Below are 17,177 nucleotides of genomic sequence, written 5' to 3' on the forward strand. Positions count from 1 at the left end.
TGTTGCTCTGGCCTTTGCCTCCCTCTCTCTGCTTCATGGGATGATGATGGTGATGATGATGGAGGTGATGATGATGTAAACTGAAGGAAGCAGAGTGCGGCCTGGGCTGAGGGCTGGGAAGCCTGGCAGAGCTTCCGGACCCGACCTGACACGCTGGCCACTGAGAACTGCCCAGAGCCGGGCCCGGGCTGAGGACGACTCTGCAGCGATGCCAGGAGTGGAGGTGTGTCCTGGAGCCGGCAGGGGCCGGAGGTGCCCGCAGAGGTGTGCCTGGCCCTCCTGGGCACGCGGAGGGGCTCAGCTCCACCAGAGGACCCTCCTAGGGGAGGACGTGCCCCCAGACTTCCAGACGCCTCCCAGGCCCGTGGCTGTGGGACACCAGGGTCAGGAACACAGCCAGGTACCTGCCACCTGGCCTCCCTCCGCCTTCCTTTGGGGCTCCTCACCCTGCACGCCTCTGTGCCCCACCTGCCAGGCCGCACTCCCTCCTGCAGCCCAGGCTGACCCAGGCTAGCCCCCAGGAGGTGGCGGCCAGGGAGTCGCTTGTGATAGCTAGGCCCAGGCAGCCTCCAATAGTCAGCTTGCTTTTTCTGTATGTCACCCTGATGTCACTACTGTCCTTGAAGCCTCCCTCCCTCCCTCCGTTTCCTCCCTCTCTCCATCCTTCCTTCCTTCCTTCCTTCCTTCCTTCCTTCCTCCCTCCCTCCCTCCTCGTGTCCCAACCAGGAAGCCTATTTTGCTTTTGCCTCCATCCTGGCGCCCGAGCAAGACCCAAGGGCCCAGGTGGCGCCGGCCCTGGAGGCGGGCAGGGCGGGCGGGCGGGCCGCGCTGGGTTATTTCTTCGCACCCCCTGAGGCTTTTCAGGCCTCTGCGGCTTCAAGTTCAGTCCTGGCCCCTCCCGGAGCTGCACCGTCCGCCGTGTGGGGTCACTGCGTCCCCCAGACCCTGCATCCCGGCCGGGCGGGGCGGGTGGGGCGGGGTGGCCCCGGGTGGGGTGGGGGGCGGGGAGGGGTGACTCTGGGTGGCGTGGGGGGTGGGGCGGGGTGACCCCGGGCGGGGTGGGGGTGTGGGGAGGACTGACCCCGGGCGGGTTGGGGTGGGGAGGGGTGACCCAGGGGGGTTGGGGTGTGGGGAGGGCTGACCCCGGGCGGGTTGGGGTGGGGAGGGGTGACCCAGGTGGGGTGGGGAGGGGTGACCCAGGGGGGTTGGGGTGTGGGGAGGACTGACCCTGGGCGGGTTGGGGTGGGGAGGGGTGACCCAGGTGGGGTGGGAAGGGGTGACCCAGGGGGGTTGGGGTGTGGGGAGGACTGACCCCGGGCGGGGTGGGGGGTGGGGAGGTCTGACCCCGGGCGGGTTGTGGGGGTGGGGAGGGGGTGACCCAGGTGGGGTGGGCGGTGGGGAGGGGTGACCCATGGGGGTTGGGGGTTGGGGAGGGCTGACCCCGGGCGGGGTGGGGGTTTGGATGGGGTGACCCCGGAGCGGGGCGGGTTGACCCCGGGCTGGCCTGGGGAATGGGTAGGGCTGACCCCAGACGGGTTGTGGGGGTCCCCACTCGGCGGCGCGGTTCCTGTCCCCCTACCAGGCCCTTGGCTCCGCAACCAGCCCTGCACCTGGGAACCTGTCTGCGGAGCCAGCTGGAGGGCCAGTCCCCGCCCACCACATGCCCCGCCCACCGCACTGCAGGTCCTCCCACCACACACCAGGCCCCGCCCACTTCACAGCATGCCCGCCCCCAAAGCAGGCCCCGCCCACACCGAGCCCGCCCGCCTCCTCGCCCCGCCCCCGGCGCTCGCCCCGCCCCGCCCCGCCTCCCAGCCCCGCCCCGCGCGCCGCGCGTCCCGCCACCCCTCCCCGCTGTCCGCGCGCCGGACCCGAGAGAGCGCGCGGCCGCCATCTTAGCCGCCCGCAGCCGCGCCGCGTCGCAGAGGGAGGAGGGCGCCGCAGCCGAGTGCGCAGTGCGCGGCCCAGCTGCACCGCGGCCCCCGCCCCGCCCGCCGCCCGCCCGCCCGCCGCCCGCCCGCCCCCGCCGCCGCGGCGCCCGGAGCCGGAGCCGGAGCCGGAGCCCGTCGGAGCCCAGCGATGCCGCGCCGCTCCGCGCCCCCCGCCGCCCGGCCGCTGCCGCCGCTGCTGCTGCTGCTTCTGCTGTGCGGCCGCCGGGGCTGGGCCGCGCGAGGTAGGCGGGAGCCCCCGCACCGCGCCGGGTCTCGGCCGCGCCCTGCGGAGGGGGGGGGAGATGCGCGGCGGCCGCTGCACCTGCCACGACACCGGGGCTTTGCGGGCAGTGCGGGGCCGGGCAGTGCGGGGCCGGGATATGCGGGGCCGGGCAGTGCGGGGCCGGGCAGTGCGGGGCCGGGATGTGCGGGGCCGGGCAGTGCGGGGCCGGGCAGTGCGGGGCCGGGATGTGCGGGCCGGGCAGTGCAGGGCCTGGGTGTACTGGAGTCCTGGTGTGCAGGAGATGGAGTGACACGGAGTGTGGGAGACACCGCGGTGTGCAGGGGTCAGGTAGATGCACTCAGATGTGCAGGGGTCAGGTAGATGCTCTCAGGTGTGCAGGGGTCAGGTAGATGCTCTCAGGTGTGCAGGGGGTCAGGTAGATGCTCTCAGGTGTGCAGGGGTCAGGTAGATGCCCTCAGGTGTGCAGGGGTCAGGTAGATGCTCTCAGGTGTGCAGGGGTCAGGTAGATGCCCTCAGGTGTGCAGGGGTCAGGTAGATGCCCTCAGGTGTGCAGGGGTCAAGTACATGCCCTCAGGTGTGCAGGGGTCAGGTGATGCCCTCAGGTGTGCAGGGGTCAGGTAGATGCCCTCAGGTGTGCAGGGGTCAGGTAGATGCCCTCAGGTGTGCAGGGGTCAGGTAGATGCCCTCAGATATGCAGGGGTCAGGTAGATGCTCTCAGGTGTGCAGGGGTCAGGTAGATGCCCTCAGATGTGCAGGGGTCAGGTAGATGCCATCATGTGTGTAGGGGTCAGTTAGATGCCCTCAGGTGTGCAGGGGTCTGGTAGAAGCCCTCAGGTGTGCAGGGGTCAGGTAGATGCCCTCAGGTGTGCAGGGGTCAGGTGATGCTTCAGGTGTGCATGGGTCAGGTGATGCCCTCAGGTGTGCAGGGGTCAGGTGATGCTTCAGGTGTGCAGGGGTCAGGTAGATGCCCTCAGGTGTGCCGGGGTCAGGTGATGCCCTCAGGTGTGCAGGGGTCAGGTGATGCCCTCAGGTGTGCACCCTGCCGGGCAGGTGCTTACATAAGAGCAGCTCTATGGTCTCCTCCCAGCCTGCTGCACCAGGGTCCTGCACCTCTTCAGGGGCCTTTAAGGATCAGAGGCCCAGGCTACTGGCTCCCCCCTCCCTCAGTCTGCCTCTCCCTCTCCCTCTCCCTCTCCCTCTCCCTCTCCCTCTCCCTCTCCCTCTCTCCCTCTCCCTCTTCTCTCTCTCCTCTCCCTCTCCCTCTCCCTCTCCTCTCCCTCTCCTCTCCTTCTCCTCTCCCTCTCCCTCTCCTCTCCCTCTCTTCTCCTCTCCCTCTCCTCTCCCTCTCTTCTCCTCTCCCTCTCCTCTCCCTCTCCTCTCCCTCTCCCTCTCCCTCTCCCTCTCCCTCTCCCTCTCCTCTCCCTCTCCCTCTCCCTCTCCTCTCCCTCTCTTCTCCTCTCCCTCTCCTCTCCCTCTCTTCTCCTCTCCCTCTCCTCTCCCTCTCCTCTCCCTCTCCCTCTCCCTCTCCTCTCCTCTCCCTCTCCTCTCCCTCTCCTCTCCCTCTCCTCTCCCTCTCCTCTCCCTCTCCCTCTCCCTCTCCCTCTCCCTCTCCTCTCCCTCTCCTCTCCCTCTCCCTCTCCCTCTCCGCTCCCTCTCCCTCTCCTCTCCCTCTCCCTCTCCCTCTCCCTCTCCCTCTCCCTCTCCTCTCCTCTCCCTCTCCTCTCCCTCTCCTCTCCCTCTCCGCTCCCTCTCCCTCTCCTCTCCCTCTCCCTCTCCCTCTCCCTCTCCTCTCCTCTCCTCTCCTTCTCCTCTCCTTCTCCTCTCCCTCTCCCTCTCCCTCTCCCTCTCCTCTCCCTCTCCTCTCCCTCTCCTCTCCCTCTCCTCTCCCTCTCCCTCTCCCTCTCCCTCTCCCTCTCCCTCTCCCTCTCCCTCTCCCTCCCTCTCCCTCTTCTCTCTCTCCTCTCCCCCTCCCTCTCCCTCTCCCCCTCCCTCTCCCTCTCCCTCTCCTCTCCCTCTCCTCTCCTCTCCCTCTCCTCTCCTTCTCCGCTCCCTCTCCCTCTCCTCTCCCTCTCCCTCTCCCTCTCCCTCTCCCTCTCCCTCTCCTCTCCCTCTCTTCTCCTCTCCCTCTCCTCTCCCTCTCCCTCTCCCTCTCCTCTCCCTCTCCTCTCCTCTCCCTCTCCTCTTCCTCTCCTCTCCCTCTCCCTCTCCCTCTCCCTCTCCCTCTCCCTCTCCCTCTCCCTCTCCCTCTCCCTCTCCCTCTCCCTCTCCCTCTCCCTCTCCCTCTCCTCTCCCTCTCCTCTCCTCTCCCTCTCCTCTCCCTCTCCTCTCCCTCTCCCTCTCCCTCTCCCTCTCCCTCTCCCTCTCCTCTCCCTCTCTTCTCCTCTCCCTCTCCTCTCCCTCTCCTCTCCCTCTCCCTCTCCCTCTCCCTCTCCCTCTCCCTCTCCTCTCCTCTCCCTCTCCTCTCCTCTCCCTCTCCTCTCCCTCTCCCCTCCCTCTCCCTCTCCCTCTCCCTCTCCCTCTCCTCTCCCTCTCTTCTCCTCTCCCTCTCCTCTCCCTCTCTTCTCCTCTCCCTCTCCTCTCCCTCTCCTCTCCCTCTCCCTCTCCCTCTCCTCTCCTCTCCCTCTCCTCTCCCTCTCCTCTCCCTCTCCTCTCCCTCTCCTCTCCCTCTCCCTCTCCCTCTCCCTCTCCCTCTCCTCTCCCTCTCCTCTCCCTCTCCCTCTCCCTCTCCGCTCCCTCTCCCTCTCCTCTCCCTCTCCCTCTCCCTCTCCCTCTCCCTCTCCCTCTCCCTCTCCTCTCCTCTCCCTCTCCTCTCCCTCTCCTCTCCCTCTCCGCTCCCTCTCCCTCTCCTCTCCCTCTCCCTCTCCCTCTCCCTCTCCTCTCCTCTCCTCTCCTTCTCCTCTCCTTCTCCTCTCCCTCTCCCTCTCCCTCTCCCTCTCCCTCTCCCTCTCCTCTCCCTCTCTTCTCCTCTCCCTCTCCTCTCCCTCTCCTCTCCCTCTCCCTCTCCCTCTCCTCTCCCTCTCCTCTCCCTCTCCCTCTCCCTCTCCCTCTCCCTCTCCCTCTCCCTCTCCCTCTCCCTCTCCTCTCCCTCTCCTCTCCCTCTCCTCTCCCTCTCCCTCTCCTCTCCCTCTCCTCTCCCTCTCCTCTCCCTCTCCTCTCCCTCTCCTCTCCCTCTCCCTCTCCCTCTCCCTCTCCCTCTCCCTCTCCCTCTCCCTCTCCCTCTCCCTCTCCCTCTCCCTCTCCCTCTCCCTCTCCCTCTCCCTCTCCCTCTCCCTCTCCCTCTCCCTCTCCCTCTCCCTCTCCCTCTCCCTCTCCTCTGACTGTTCCCCCTCCCCAGTGCTGTGGCTGTGCGGAGCTGCTCAGAGTGAAGAGGCTGCTGGGCTCAGGGTGCCTCAGGCCAGGGACTGTGCGCTTCTGGGCAGGAACTGGCCTCTGGTCTGCCTCTCGCGGTCTAGGCCCTCCTTCACCCGGCAGCCCCGCTCCCTCCTTCACCCAGCAGCCCCGCTCCCTCCTTCACCCGGCAGCCCTTGCTCCCTCCTTCACCGGCAGCCCCGCTCCCTTCTTTACCTGGCAGCCCCGCTCCCTCCTTTCACCTGGCAGCCCTGCTCCCTCCTTCACCGGCAGCCCCGCTCCCTTCTTCACCCGGCAGCCCTGCTCCCTCCTTTCACCTGGCAGCCCTGCTCCCTCCTTCACAGGCAGCCCCGCTCCTTCCTTCACCCAGCAGCCCCGCTCCCTCCTTCACCGGCAGCCCTGCTCCCTTCTTCACCTGGCAGCCCTGCTCCCTCCTTTCACCTGGCAGCCCTGCTCCCTCCTTTCACCCGGCAGCCCTGCTCCCTCCTTTCACCTGGCAGCCCTGCTCCCTCCTTCACCGGCAGCCCGGCTCCCTGCTGCATTGCAGAGATGAGCTTCCAAGGGGCCTGGGGAGCAGGGCTGCGGCCAGGTGTCCTTGAATATAATGCCCGTATCAATTTTTCTGATTTTTTAATATCAAAAAACGGGGAGGGGAGGCTTGACAGATCCAGATGAATCACTTCTGTTTCCCATGTTTCTCTGCTTGGCAGGATTGATTGAGAGGAGTATGGTGCTCCCAAGTTAAGGGTTAGGGTGAGAGACTTTGAATACGCCCTTCATTTCATTTTTCATACTCAGTTGACTACCACAGTTCTTAATGGCTAAGTCGCTGCTGACATTTTTAAGTTATGATTTAAAAAATATTTTTTAATATTTATTTATTCATTTCCCCTTTTTGTTGCCCTTGTTGTTTTATTGTTGTAGTTATTGTTGTTATTGATGTTGTCGTTGTTGGATAGGACAGAGAAATGGAGAGAGGAAGGAAAGACAGAGAGGGGGAGAGAAAGACAGACACCTGCAGACCTGCTTCACCGCCTGTGAAGTGACTCCCCTGCAGGTGGGGAGCCGGGGCTCGAACCCGGGATCCTTACACAGGTCCTTGTGGTCCTTGCGCTTTGTGCCACCTACTTTGCACCACCTGCGCTTAACCCGCTGCGCTACTGCCCGGCTCCCCCAAGTTATGATTTTTAAGTTATGGCAACTTCAGTTTGAAGTGCTCTCTGTCTCTCCCTCTCTCTTGTGACCTGTGACTTGTCTTTAAGATGCATAACAGGTCTGTAATGCAGCCAAGGAAAAATGTCAGAGGCTTTGCATCTTTGTGGGAAAATGTATTTTGAAATATGTGCATGGGCTGGTATTTTGGTTACAGTTCAAGCATATTTAGTCAGTGATTACAGTTTTTATAGACATTCATATTTTAAGTTTGCTCATTTGTCATGTTTATTATTTACTGCATTACTTGGGGTACTTAGTATAAAATATGAAATATTTTCATTATGTTTTTAGACTTCCAGAAGTCTTGTGTGAAAGACTCATCAAGTAATTTGAGCCCTTGGTCATTTCTTTTCAGCTTTTCTTGGCTTATTTCTATCAACTAGGAATTAATTAAGCAGGTTGAAGGTAGATAGCATAATGGTTATGCAAAGAAACTCTTATGCCTGAGGCTCCAAAGCCCCAGATTCAATCCCCACATCACCATAAACCAGAGCTGAACAGTGCTCTGGTAAAAAATAAAATAAAATAAAATAAAATAAATTAAGCTAAAAGCACATTTTAGAGATTAGTTACTTTGTTGCATTTTTTTTTTTTTTTGGTTTGCAGTTAGAAAAGCTGAGTATTATATAAAATGCTAATAAAATGATTTCATTGTTAAATGCTAAAAAAGAATTTTGTTTGCAAATAAGCAGTTGATTGAGGTTCTTTCTGTGGATACTTTAAAAAAGATGATTATTTCAACTAGTGCCTGGAATTTTTATTGCTTTAAGGTAGCAGGACATTATGAGTTGCTGTTCGTGCCTAACTTCCTCTGATGACTCCTAGTGAGACAAAGACGTCAGTTATTGGAGAAACTGTCAGGTTTTGTAATACAAGTTGTATTTTTACTGTTTTTTTTGTGGATAACCTTAAGTTTTACTTTTACTGTAGCTGTAGTTCTCTTAAAAACACTAAGTAAACCAAGATATTAGGAGCTATATCCTTGCTATGCCCTCTGCTACTTTTCTTCTTCCCAATTGGGCATGACTAAGGAAAGAAAATTAAAATAGAAGAAAGAGAAAGCTTACTTGTATACACACACACACACACACACACACACACACACACATACACACATATACACACACACACATATATACACATATACACACACATATACACACACACACACTCACACACACACACACACACACTCACACATATATACACATACACACACACTCACACACACATATACACACACTCACACACTCACACACACACACTCACACACACACACACTCACACACTCACACACACTCACACACACTCACACACACACACTCACACACACTCACACACACTCACACACTTACACACTCACACACACTCACACACACACTCACACACACTCACACACACACACTCACACACTCACACACACTCACACACACTCACACACTTACACACACACTCACACTCACACACTCACACACACACACTGACACACACACACTCACACACACATATATACACATATACACACACACTCACACATATACACACACATATACACACACACACATACACACACACACACAATATATATATATATGTTTTGTTTTGCCTCCAGGGTTGTCACTGGGTCTTGGTGCCTGCACTATGAATCCACTGCTCCTGGAGGCCATTTTTTCCCTTTTGTTGTCCTTGTTGTTTATCGTTGTTGTTATTGTTGTCATTGTTGGATAGAACAGAGAGAAATGGAGAGAGGAGGGGAGACAGAGGAGCGAGGGAGAGAAGGACAGACACCTGCAGACCTGCTTCACCACTTGTGATGTGACCTCCCTGCAGGTGGGGAACTGGGGCTTGAACCGGATCCTTAGGCCAGTCCTTGTGCTGCGCTACCACCCGCCTCCTCTTACTTGTATATCTTAAAAAAAAAACCAAACTGGTGAGACCATGAAGTGAATTTTAAAGCCACGTACATCAGTAATATCCACAGCTACTTGCTAGTCGCACAGGTGTCTCTGAAATGCTGTCTTTTTCGGAACCACTGAGTCTTACCTTTGCTGTCTGGAGCCTGACCCGCTCCTAGCATTCAGCCCATGTTGATTTCTTGTTGCCTGACTTTGTCTTCCTTCACTGACGCCATGGGCCAGGAGGGCAGGCCGTTTGCATAGCCCTCTCACTCACATGCGGTAGACTGTGCTGTGTGACTGGGTGGATTACAGTTTAGGCACCACAGGGCTGCTGAGTGTTATCTGGAGCATGGTTTAGTACAAGCTGGGATTCTGCACAGTGGAGGTGGGATTCATTAGGCAGTTGTTTGAAGATCCATTCTGGGGCCAGGTGGTGGTGCACCTAGTTAGACACACAATATTACCAACTGCAAGGACCCGGGTCCGAGCCCCTCGTTCCCACCTGCAGGGGATCCACTCATGAGCAGTGAAGCAGGTCTGCAGGTGTCTTTCTCTCCCCTCTATCTCCCTGTCCTCTCTATTTCTCTCTGTCCTATCTAATTAAAAAGAAAAACAAAAAAAGGCCACCAGGAGCAGTGGATAACCCTGGAGACAATTTTAAAAAAAAGCATTCAGCTTGTCCCACTCTTGGAATATTATTAGAGCATAGAAATCTTTTTTTAAAATTAAACCTTTTATTTATTTATTTATTTATTTCCATTTGTTGCCCTTGTTGCTTTATTGTTGTAGTTATTATTGTTGTTGTCATTGTTGGCTAGGACAGAGAGAAATGGAGAGAGGAGGGGAAGACAGAGAGGGGGAGAGAAAGACAGACACCTGCAGACCTGCCTCACCGCCTGTGAAGCGACTCCCCTGCAGGTGGGGAGCCGGGGGCTTGAACTGGGATCCTTACGCCGGTCCTTGTGCTCTGCGCCACGTGCGTTTAACCTGCTGCACCACCGCCCGGCCCCCAGATCATGGAAATCTGTAGCTGCATGTGAAGGCCATTCAAGTCCCCAGTTCCCTCCTGCAGGGTAGGTTTGGGGTTGGGAGGCATTTCTTGAGTGGTAGAGCAGTGCTGCAGGTGTCTTCTCTTTCTTGGCCACCCCCCCCCCCCCATCTTTTATAAGAAAAAAGCCATGGGCAGGGGTAAACAGCATGATGGTTTTTCAAAGAGACTCTCCTGCCTGAGGCTCCAAAGTCTCAGGTTCAGTCCCCTGCACCACCATAGGCCAGAGCTGAGCAGTGCTCTGGTCAGAAAGAAAGAAAGCTGGCCACCAGAAACAGGGCTGTCATTCTGCAGGTACTAGTGACAACCCTGGCAGGGAAAGAAGAAGAAAAAAATATAGATGAGGCGTGAGGGATATTAGAAAATAAACACAAGAAAAGGGCTGAGTTATTTTTATTATAGCTTTGGAAACTGGAGAATGGAATTAAAAGTTTTTGTTACTATTTTTTAACTTGATAAGACAGAGAAATGGAGAGAAAGCGAGATAGAAAAAGAAAGAGAGCAGATGGTGGCACACCTGGTTAAGTGTACACACTACAGTGTGCTAGGACCCAGGTTCAGGCTCCTGGTCCCCACCTGCAGGGGTGAATTTTACAAGTGATGAAGCGGGGCTGCAGCTGTCTCTTTGTCTCTTCCCTTCCCTCCCTTTCCTCCCTCCCCTCCCCTCCCCTCTCAATTTCTGTCTGTTTCTATTCAATAAGTAGATAAAAATGCTGAAAAAGAGAGAGAGACACCTGCAGCCCTGCTTTATCTCTTTATCTACCTCCCTGGAGTAGACAGAGAGGACTTGAACCCAGGTTCTTGAGCATAATAATGTGTGTGCTTAACCCTGTGTACCACAATTCCACCCCTGAAAATGGAAATGTGATCTTTTTGGGTAGGATCTTTTTTTTGTAACCAGAGCACTGCTCAGCTCTGGCTTATGGGGTGGGTGGCTAGGGTGGGGTGGGGAATTGAACCTGGGACTGCTGGAGCCTCAGGCATGAGTCTCTTTGCATGACCGTTATGCTGCTGCCCCCCCCCCCACCCCCGTCCCCCACCCAGAATGTTCTTCATAAGAATTGAAACAAGGGGTTGGGCTGTGGTACCTCTGGTTGAGCACACACATCATTGTGCATAAAGATGAGGGTTCAAGGCCTCACTACCCACTGCAAGAGGAAGCTTCATGAGTGGCACAGCAGGGCTGCAGGTGTCTCTGTCTCCCTAGCTCCCCGTCCCTCTTGATTTCTCTGTGTCACTATCTAGTAAAACCTTTTTAAAGAGTTCTAAAAGACTGAAACAAGTAGGAGATCTTTCTACCCTGAATATCAGAGTCAACTTCTCAACTATTCTGGTTACCTGAGGTTTTAGATCTCTAAAATATACCTGCTTTTTTCTGAGGTCTGGATTTGACCAGAGCAGCAGAAGTACTGCTGTGTCTGCTCTCTCTTTCTGTAATACTGATTTTTATATTTATTTATTTATTTAATCTTTTTTTGCCCTTGTTGTTTTTCATTGTTGTAGTTATTTTTTAAATTTTTTGATATTTATGTATTTATTTATTTTCCCTTTTGTTGCCGTTGTTGTTTTTTTATTGTTGCTGTAGTTATTGTTGTTGTTGATGATGTCTTTGTTAGATAGGACAGAGAGAAATGGAGAGAGGAGGGGAAGACAGAGAGGGGAGAGAAAGATAGACACCTGCAGACCTGCTTCACCACCTGTGAAGTGACTCCCCTGCAGGTGGGGAGCCAGGGCCTCGAACTGGGATCCTTACACCGGTCATTGTGCTTTGCACCACCTGTGCTTAACCCACTGCACTACCGCCCGACTCCCAGTATTTATTGATTTAAGTGAGAGAGATACACCTTTGCACTCTCAGCTCAAGCATATGGTAGTGCCAAGAATCGAACCTGAAACCTTAGGTTCTCAGACATGACAGTATGAAAACTGAAACTCTCACCCCCAGCCTAGGTTCTCCTCTTCCACCATCATGTGCCAGGACCTGCACACCTCCACCTGGAGTCCTTGACTTTGGGCAGTAAAGCAGCTGTGGCCTTTTTATTCTGAAAGTCTAGACTGAAACTCGGTTCCTTCAAAGTAATTTACTGTAGAGCATCTTAAGCAGCGGGAAGCTGGGGCAGGAGAGAGCTCTGCAGGGCCACTGGGTGTGCATGTCTGCGGTCTGTCTCTCTCACAGGCCCCAGGGCCAGTCACAAGCACTGTCCTACGTCTGCTTTGGTCAGGTTGATTATGTTGGCACAGCCGCTGTACTATCGGTTGCTTTTCAATTTGACCTTGATTTGGACGGGCCTTGATCTTCCTTTAGGACAAAAGAGTTTCTTTTCCTATAGAAACTTATAAAAATATTTATTTATTTCCCTTTAGTTGCCCTGCTGTTTTATTGTTGTGGTTATTATTGATGTCATCGTTGTTGGATAGGACAGAGAAATGGAGAGAGGAGGGGAAGACAGAGGGGGAGAGAAAGACAGACACCTGCAGACCTTCACCGCCTGTGAAGCGACTCCCCTGCAGGTGGGGAGCCGGGGGTTCGAACCAGGATCCTTATGCTGGTCCTTGCACTTTGTACCATGTGGGCTTAACCTGCTGCGCTACTGCCTGACTCCCTTGTAGAAACTTTTTTTTTTTTAATTCTTATCATCTTTTATTTTTTTATTTAAGAAAGGATTAATGAACAAAAACATAAGGTAGGAGGGGTACAACTCCACACAATTCCCACCACCCAATCCCCATAACCCACCCCCTCCCATGATAGCTTTCCCATTCTCTATCCCTCTGGGAGCATGGACCCAGGGTCGTTGAGGGTTGCAGAAGGTAGAAGGTCTGGCTTCTGTAATTGCTTCCCTGCTGAACATGGCCGTTGACTGGTCGGTCCATACTCCCAGTCTGCCTCTCTCTTTCCCAAGTAAGGTGTATCTCTGGGGAAGCTGAGCTCCAGGACACATTGGTGGGGTTGTAGAAACTTTTTAAGCAGCTTTCTTGTAATATAAATCACTTACTGAATCACCTTCAAAGTATACAATTCAGGGCTGGGGAGGCAGCATAGTGGATCTGTAAAAGACTTTCATGATTGGGGAGTCGGGCAGTAGCACAGCGGGTTAAGCGCAGGAGGCAAAGTGCAAGGACTCTGTAAGGATCCCGGTTTGAGGCCCCTCCCCCCCCAAACCCCAGTGGGGAGCCGCTCAAACCGGGATCCTTACAGAGTCCTTGCGCTTTGCACCAAGCACACTTAACTCACCGCTACCGCCCGACTCCCAGAATAAATTTTTAAAAGTATCCACTTTAGTGGTTTTACTATGTTCACCAAGTACGTCTCTCACCACAATCTAATTCTGGAATATTTTTATCTCATTAAAATAAATCCCATCTCCCAACCTCAGAAATCTCTATTTTAAAATATTTATTTCTGTATTTATTTTTAAGACAAGGATAGCTGTAGAGGTAGACAGACAGACAGAAGTGGGGGGGAGTGGAGAGAGGGAGAGAACCGAAATCTCCTTCAATGCAGTGGTAGCTAGGCTTGAACCCAGGCACAGGTATGGCAAAGTAGTGTACTGTCCAGGTGAGCTATTTCACTGCCCTGGAATCTCTAACCTACTTTCTGTGTCTATAGATTGCCCTTTCCTGGGTCTTTCTTTCTCCCTTTCTTTCTTTCTTTCTTTCTTTCTTTCTTTCTTTCTTTCTTTCTTTCTTTCTTTTTGCCTCCAGGGTTATCACTGGGGCTTGGTGCCTGCACCACAAATCCACTGCTCCTGGAGGCCATTTTTCCTGTTTTGTTGCCCTTGTTGTTGTCGTTATTGTTATGGTTCCCATTGATGTTGTTGTTGTTGGATAGGACAGAGAGAAATGGAGAGAGGAGGGGAGACGGGGAGAGAAAGACAGACACCTGCAGATCTGCTTCACCGCCTGTGAAGCGACTCCCCTGCAGGTGGGGAGCCGGGGGCTTGAACCGGGATCCTTACTCTGGTCCTTGTGCTTCACAACACGTGCGCCTAACCTGCGGTGCTACTGCCTGAGCCCTCCTGGGCATTTCTTATCAGTGAAATCACACTGTTTGGCGTCTTTTGTTCATATGTGGTGGTATCAGTGCTTTGGTTCTCCCATAACCCCCAGTGGCTCTTTTGATGGAGGCTGAGACACAGAAAGGAAGAGAAAGAGACAGAGGCACCTGCAGCATTGCTCGGCTGCCTGTAAAGCATCCCTCATGCAGGTGGGGATCTGCTTGACCCTGGTCCTTGTACTGGGTTCACAGAAAAGCCATGACCTATTTTGTATGCAGACCTGTGAATGACTTTCCAGCAGCTCACTACATGGCGATGTGCATTCTACCAAGGGAGCCACCACCCAGCCCCTCGCTGTTACCTTGACCTTGGATTTTCTGGCCTTCAGACGGTGAAGAATAAGACGCTTGTTATTTATAGGCCTTACTCTATGGTGTTCTGTCCAACAGCCCACACAGATGAAGAAAGTAGCTCACAGTTTGTTTCTGTTCGTCAGCTGATGAACATGTGGGTTCTCTCCCACTTTGTGGTTGTTACAAAGGATGCTGCCGTGAACATTCATGTACAGGGCTCTGTGCAGACATGCGCCTTGGTCTCTTTGGGGTATATATCTGGGAGTGAAAATACTGGGTCTTTTGACAGCTTGAAAAACTGTCCGACTTTTAAAATGGATGATGGTGATGAGCCTCGAGGGCCATAGCTGGGACTCGGTGCCTGCACTGCAAAGCCACTGCTCCTGTAGCCATTGTTTTCACTCTCTCTCTCTTCTCTTTGGATAGGACAGAGAGAAATGGAGAGAGGAGGGGCAGATAGGGAGAGAAAGACAGACACCTGCAGACCTGCTTCACCGCCTGTGAAGCTTCCCCCCTGCAAATGGGGATTGGGTACTTGAACCTGTGTCCTTGTGCTTCATACTGTGTGTATTCAACTTGGCCCGACCCCCCAACTATTTTTTGAACACCATCCTGCATTCACTCCTGATAATCATAATCATCCGTCTTTTTAAAATTTTTTAAAAAATTTATTTATTCCCTTTTGTTGCCCTTGTTGTTTGATTATTGTTATTATTGTTGTCGTCATCGTTGTTGAATAGAACAGAGAAATGGCGAGAGAGGAGGGGAAGACAGAGAGGAGGAGAGAAAGACAGACATCTGCAGACCTGCTTCACCGCCTGTGAAGCGACTCCCCTGCAAGTGGGGAGCCGGGGGCTCGAACCGGGATCCTTAAGCCGGTCCTTGTGCTTCTTGCCACGTGCACTTCACCCTCTGTGCTACCGCCCGACTCCCATAATCATCCTTCTAATCAGATATACATTTCATACTTGTCTGAGTTTCCTTTTTTTTTAATTTTGTAAATATTTATTTATTCCCTTTGTTGCTCTTGTTTTTTATTGTTGTAGTTATTATTGTTGTGGTTATTGATGTCGTCATGTTATATAGGACAGAGAGAAATGGAGAGAGGAGGGGAAGACAGAGGGGAGAGAAAGACAGACACCTGCAGACCTGCTTCACCGCCTGTGAATCGACTCCCCTGCAGGTGGGGAGCCAGGGGCTCGAACCCGGATCCTTCTGTCTGTCCTTGTGCTTTGCACCACGTGCGCTTAACCCGCTGCACTACCGCCCGACTCCCAAACAGACCTTTTTTTAAAATTTTTTTTTTTTGTTATCTTTATTTATTGGATAGAGAAAGCCTGAAATTGAGGGGGGGGGTGATAGAGAGTGACAGAGAGACACCTGCAGCCCTGCTTCACCACTCGTTAAACTTCCCCCCTGCAGCTGGGGACCGGGACCTCAATCCGGGTCCTTTTGCCCTGTAACATGTGCACTCAACCAGGTGCGCCACCACCCGGCCCCCCAAACAGACCTTTCTTAAGCACACATGGCGGAAAGCGCAAGGACTGGCATCAGGATCCTGGTTCGAGCCCCCGGCTCCCCACCTGCAGGGGAGTCGCTTCACAGGTGCTGAAAGCAGGTCTGCAGGTGTCTGTCTTTCTTTCCCCCTCTCTGTCTTCCCCTCCTCTCTCCATTTCTCTCTGTCCTATCCAACAACAATGACAACAATAACAACAATGATGATAAACAACAAGGGCAACAAAAGGGAAAAATAAAACATTAAAAAAGATGAAAAAAAAAAAAAAAAAAAAACCAGACCTTTCTTCACAGGTCTCTGACAATTGATGGTTAGGCACGGTACTTGCTAAGTAAACCTAACCTTGAAACATTGTTTGAGACTCAGTTAAGTTCTCTCCTTTGGACTAAATCTTATCTGTCCTGCAGACCTTTGTGGGCACCCTTGTAAAATCGGTTTTCCCTTCCCATCTCTCTCTCATGTTTGGGAAGAGGAGGGGCTGCCTGTGCTCAGCACCCACCCCTTCCTGATTTCTGCCTGTGACCATGAGTGGCCTGAGGACAGCTCTGGTGAATATCTGGTTCCAGCAGCAGGTTTTTCAACATGATGAAAGGAACTAGAGAGTCAATAAAATTAATAAACTTCTTCTAGTTTAGAAAATTTCTTCATGGAGGATGGGTGGTGGTGCAGCGGGTTAAGCGCAGATGGACGGGTGAACGAATCCCTGTTAGAACCCCCGGCTCCCCACCTGCAGGGGAGTCGCTTCACAGGCGGTGAAGCAGGTCTGCAGGTGTCTGTCTTTCTCTCCCCCTCTCTGTCTTCCCCTCCTCTCTCCATTTCTCTCTGTCCTAGCCAACAACGACAGCAATAACAGTAATGATAAGCAACAAGGGCAGGGCCAGGTGGTGGCGCACCTGGTTGAGCTCACATGCTACAGTGTGCAAGGACCCAGGTTCAAGCCCCTGGTTCCCACCTGCAGGGGAAAGCTTTGCAAGAGGTGAAGCAGTGCTGCAGGTGTCTCTCTGTCTCTCTCCCTCTCTATCTCTTCCTACGCTCTCAGTTTCTGTCTGTCTCGATCCAAAAAAGATAATAATAATAATAAAAGGCAATAAGAGGGAAAAAATATACTCCAGGAGCAGTGGGTTTGTAGTGATGTAGAGCCCCAATGATGATAACACTGGAGGCAAAAAAAAAAAAAGAAAAAAGAAAAATTCTTCATTATATTTTTTGTTATGCTCATTGGTTAAAGATCACTCTGTTAAAGTAAATTATTTTGTCTAGTCCTTTGATTTTTTTCTTTAGTGAGCTAGTCATTATTTACTCAGTCTTCAATCATAGTATAAAACACTTAGATATGTTTTTAGAGTCAAAATGAATTATTAAACTTGGTGACAATGATTGTCATCTTTGCTTAATGCCTACTTCTGGTATAACAGAGACATTTAATCTGAGTTTCTCTTAATAATTTTTCTTGGGCAGAGAGTTAGATAACATAATGATTATACAAAGAAATTCTTATACCTGAGGTTCCAAAGTCCCAGGTTCAATCCTCTGCACCACCATAAACCAGAGCTAAGCAGTGCTCTGGTAAAAACAACAACAAAACAATTTTTCTTTATTTTTAAAAGTAATTTTTTTTCTTACATA

General features: G+C 53.1%; 1 protein-coding gene across 4 annotated transcripts in view; it reads left to right on the forward strand.

Annotated features, from left to right (window-relative positions):
• The first annotated feature begins 2,020 nt into the window (after positions 1-2,020).
• The window catches only part of CLSTN1 (calsyntenin 1), a 132,436-nt gene continuing 117,279 nt past the window's right edge, over positions 2,021-17,177 (forward strand). For all 4 annotated transcript variants that reach the window (XM_060170937.1, XM_060170939.1, XM_060170938.1 and 1 more), the window contains exon 1: positions 2,021-2,173. In XM_060170937.1, the coding sequence (XP_060026920.1) occupies positions 2,080-2,173 (94 nt within the window). In that variant the 5' untranslated portion in view covers positions 2,021-2,079. The remainder of the gene's footprint in view (positions 2,174-17,177) is intronic.

The sequence above is a fragment of the Erinaceus europaeus genome, chromosome 13 (assembly GCF_950295315.1).
Source record: "Erinaceus europaeus chromosome 13, mEriEur2.1, whole genome shotgun sequence".
Lineage (NCBI taxonomy): Eukaryota > Metazoa > Chordata > Mammalia > Eulipotyphla > Erinaceidae > Erinaceus > Erinaceus europaeus.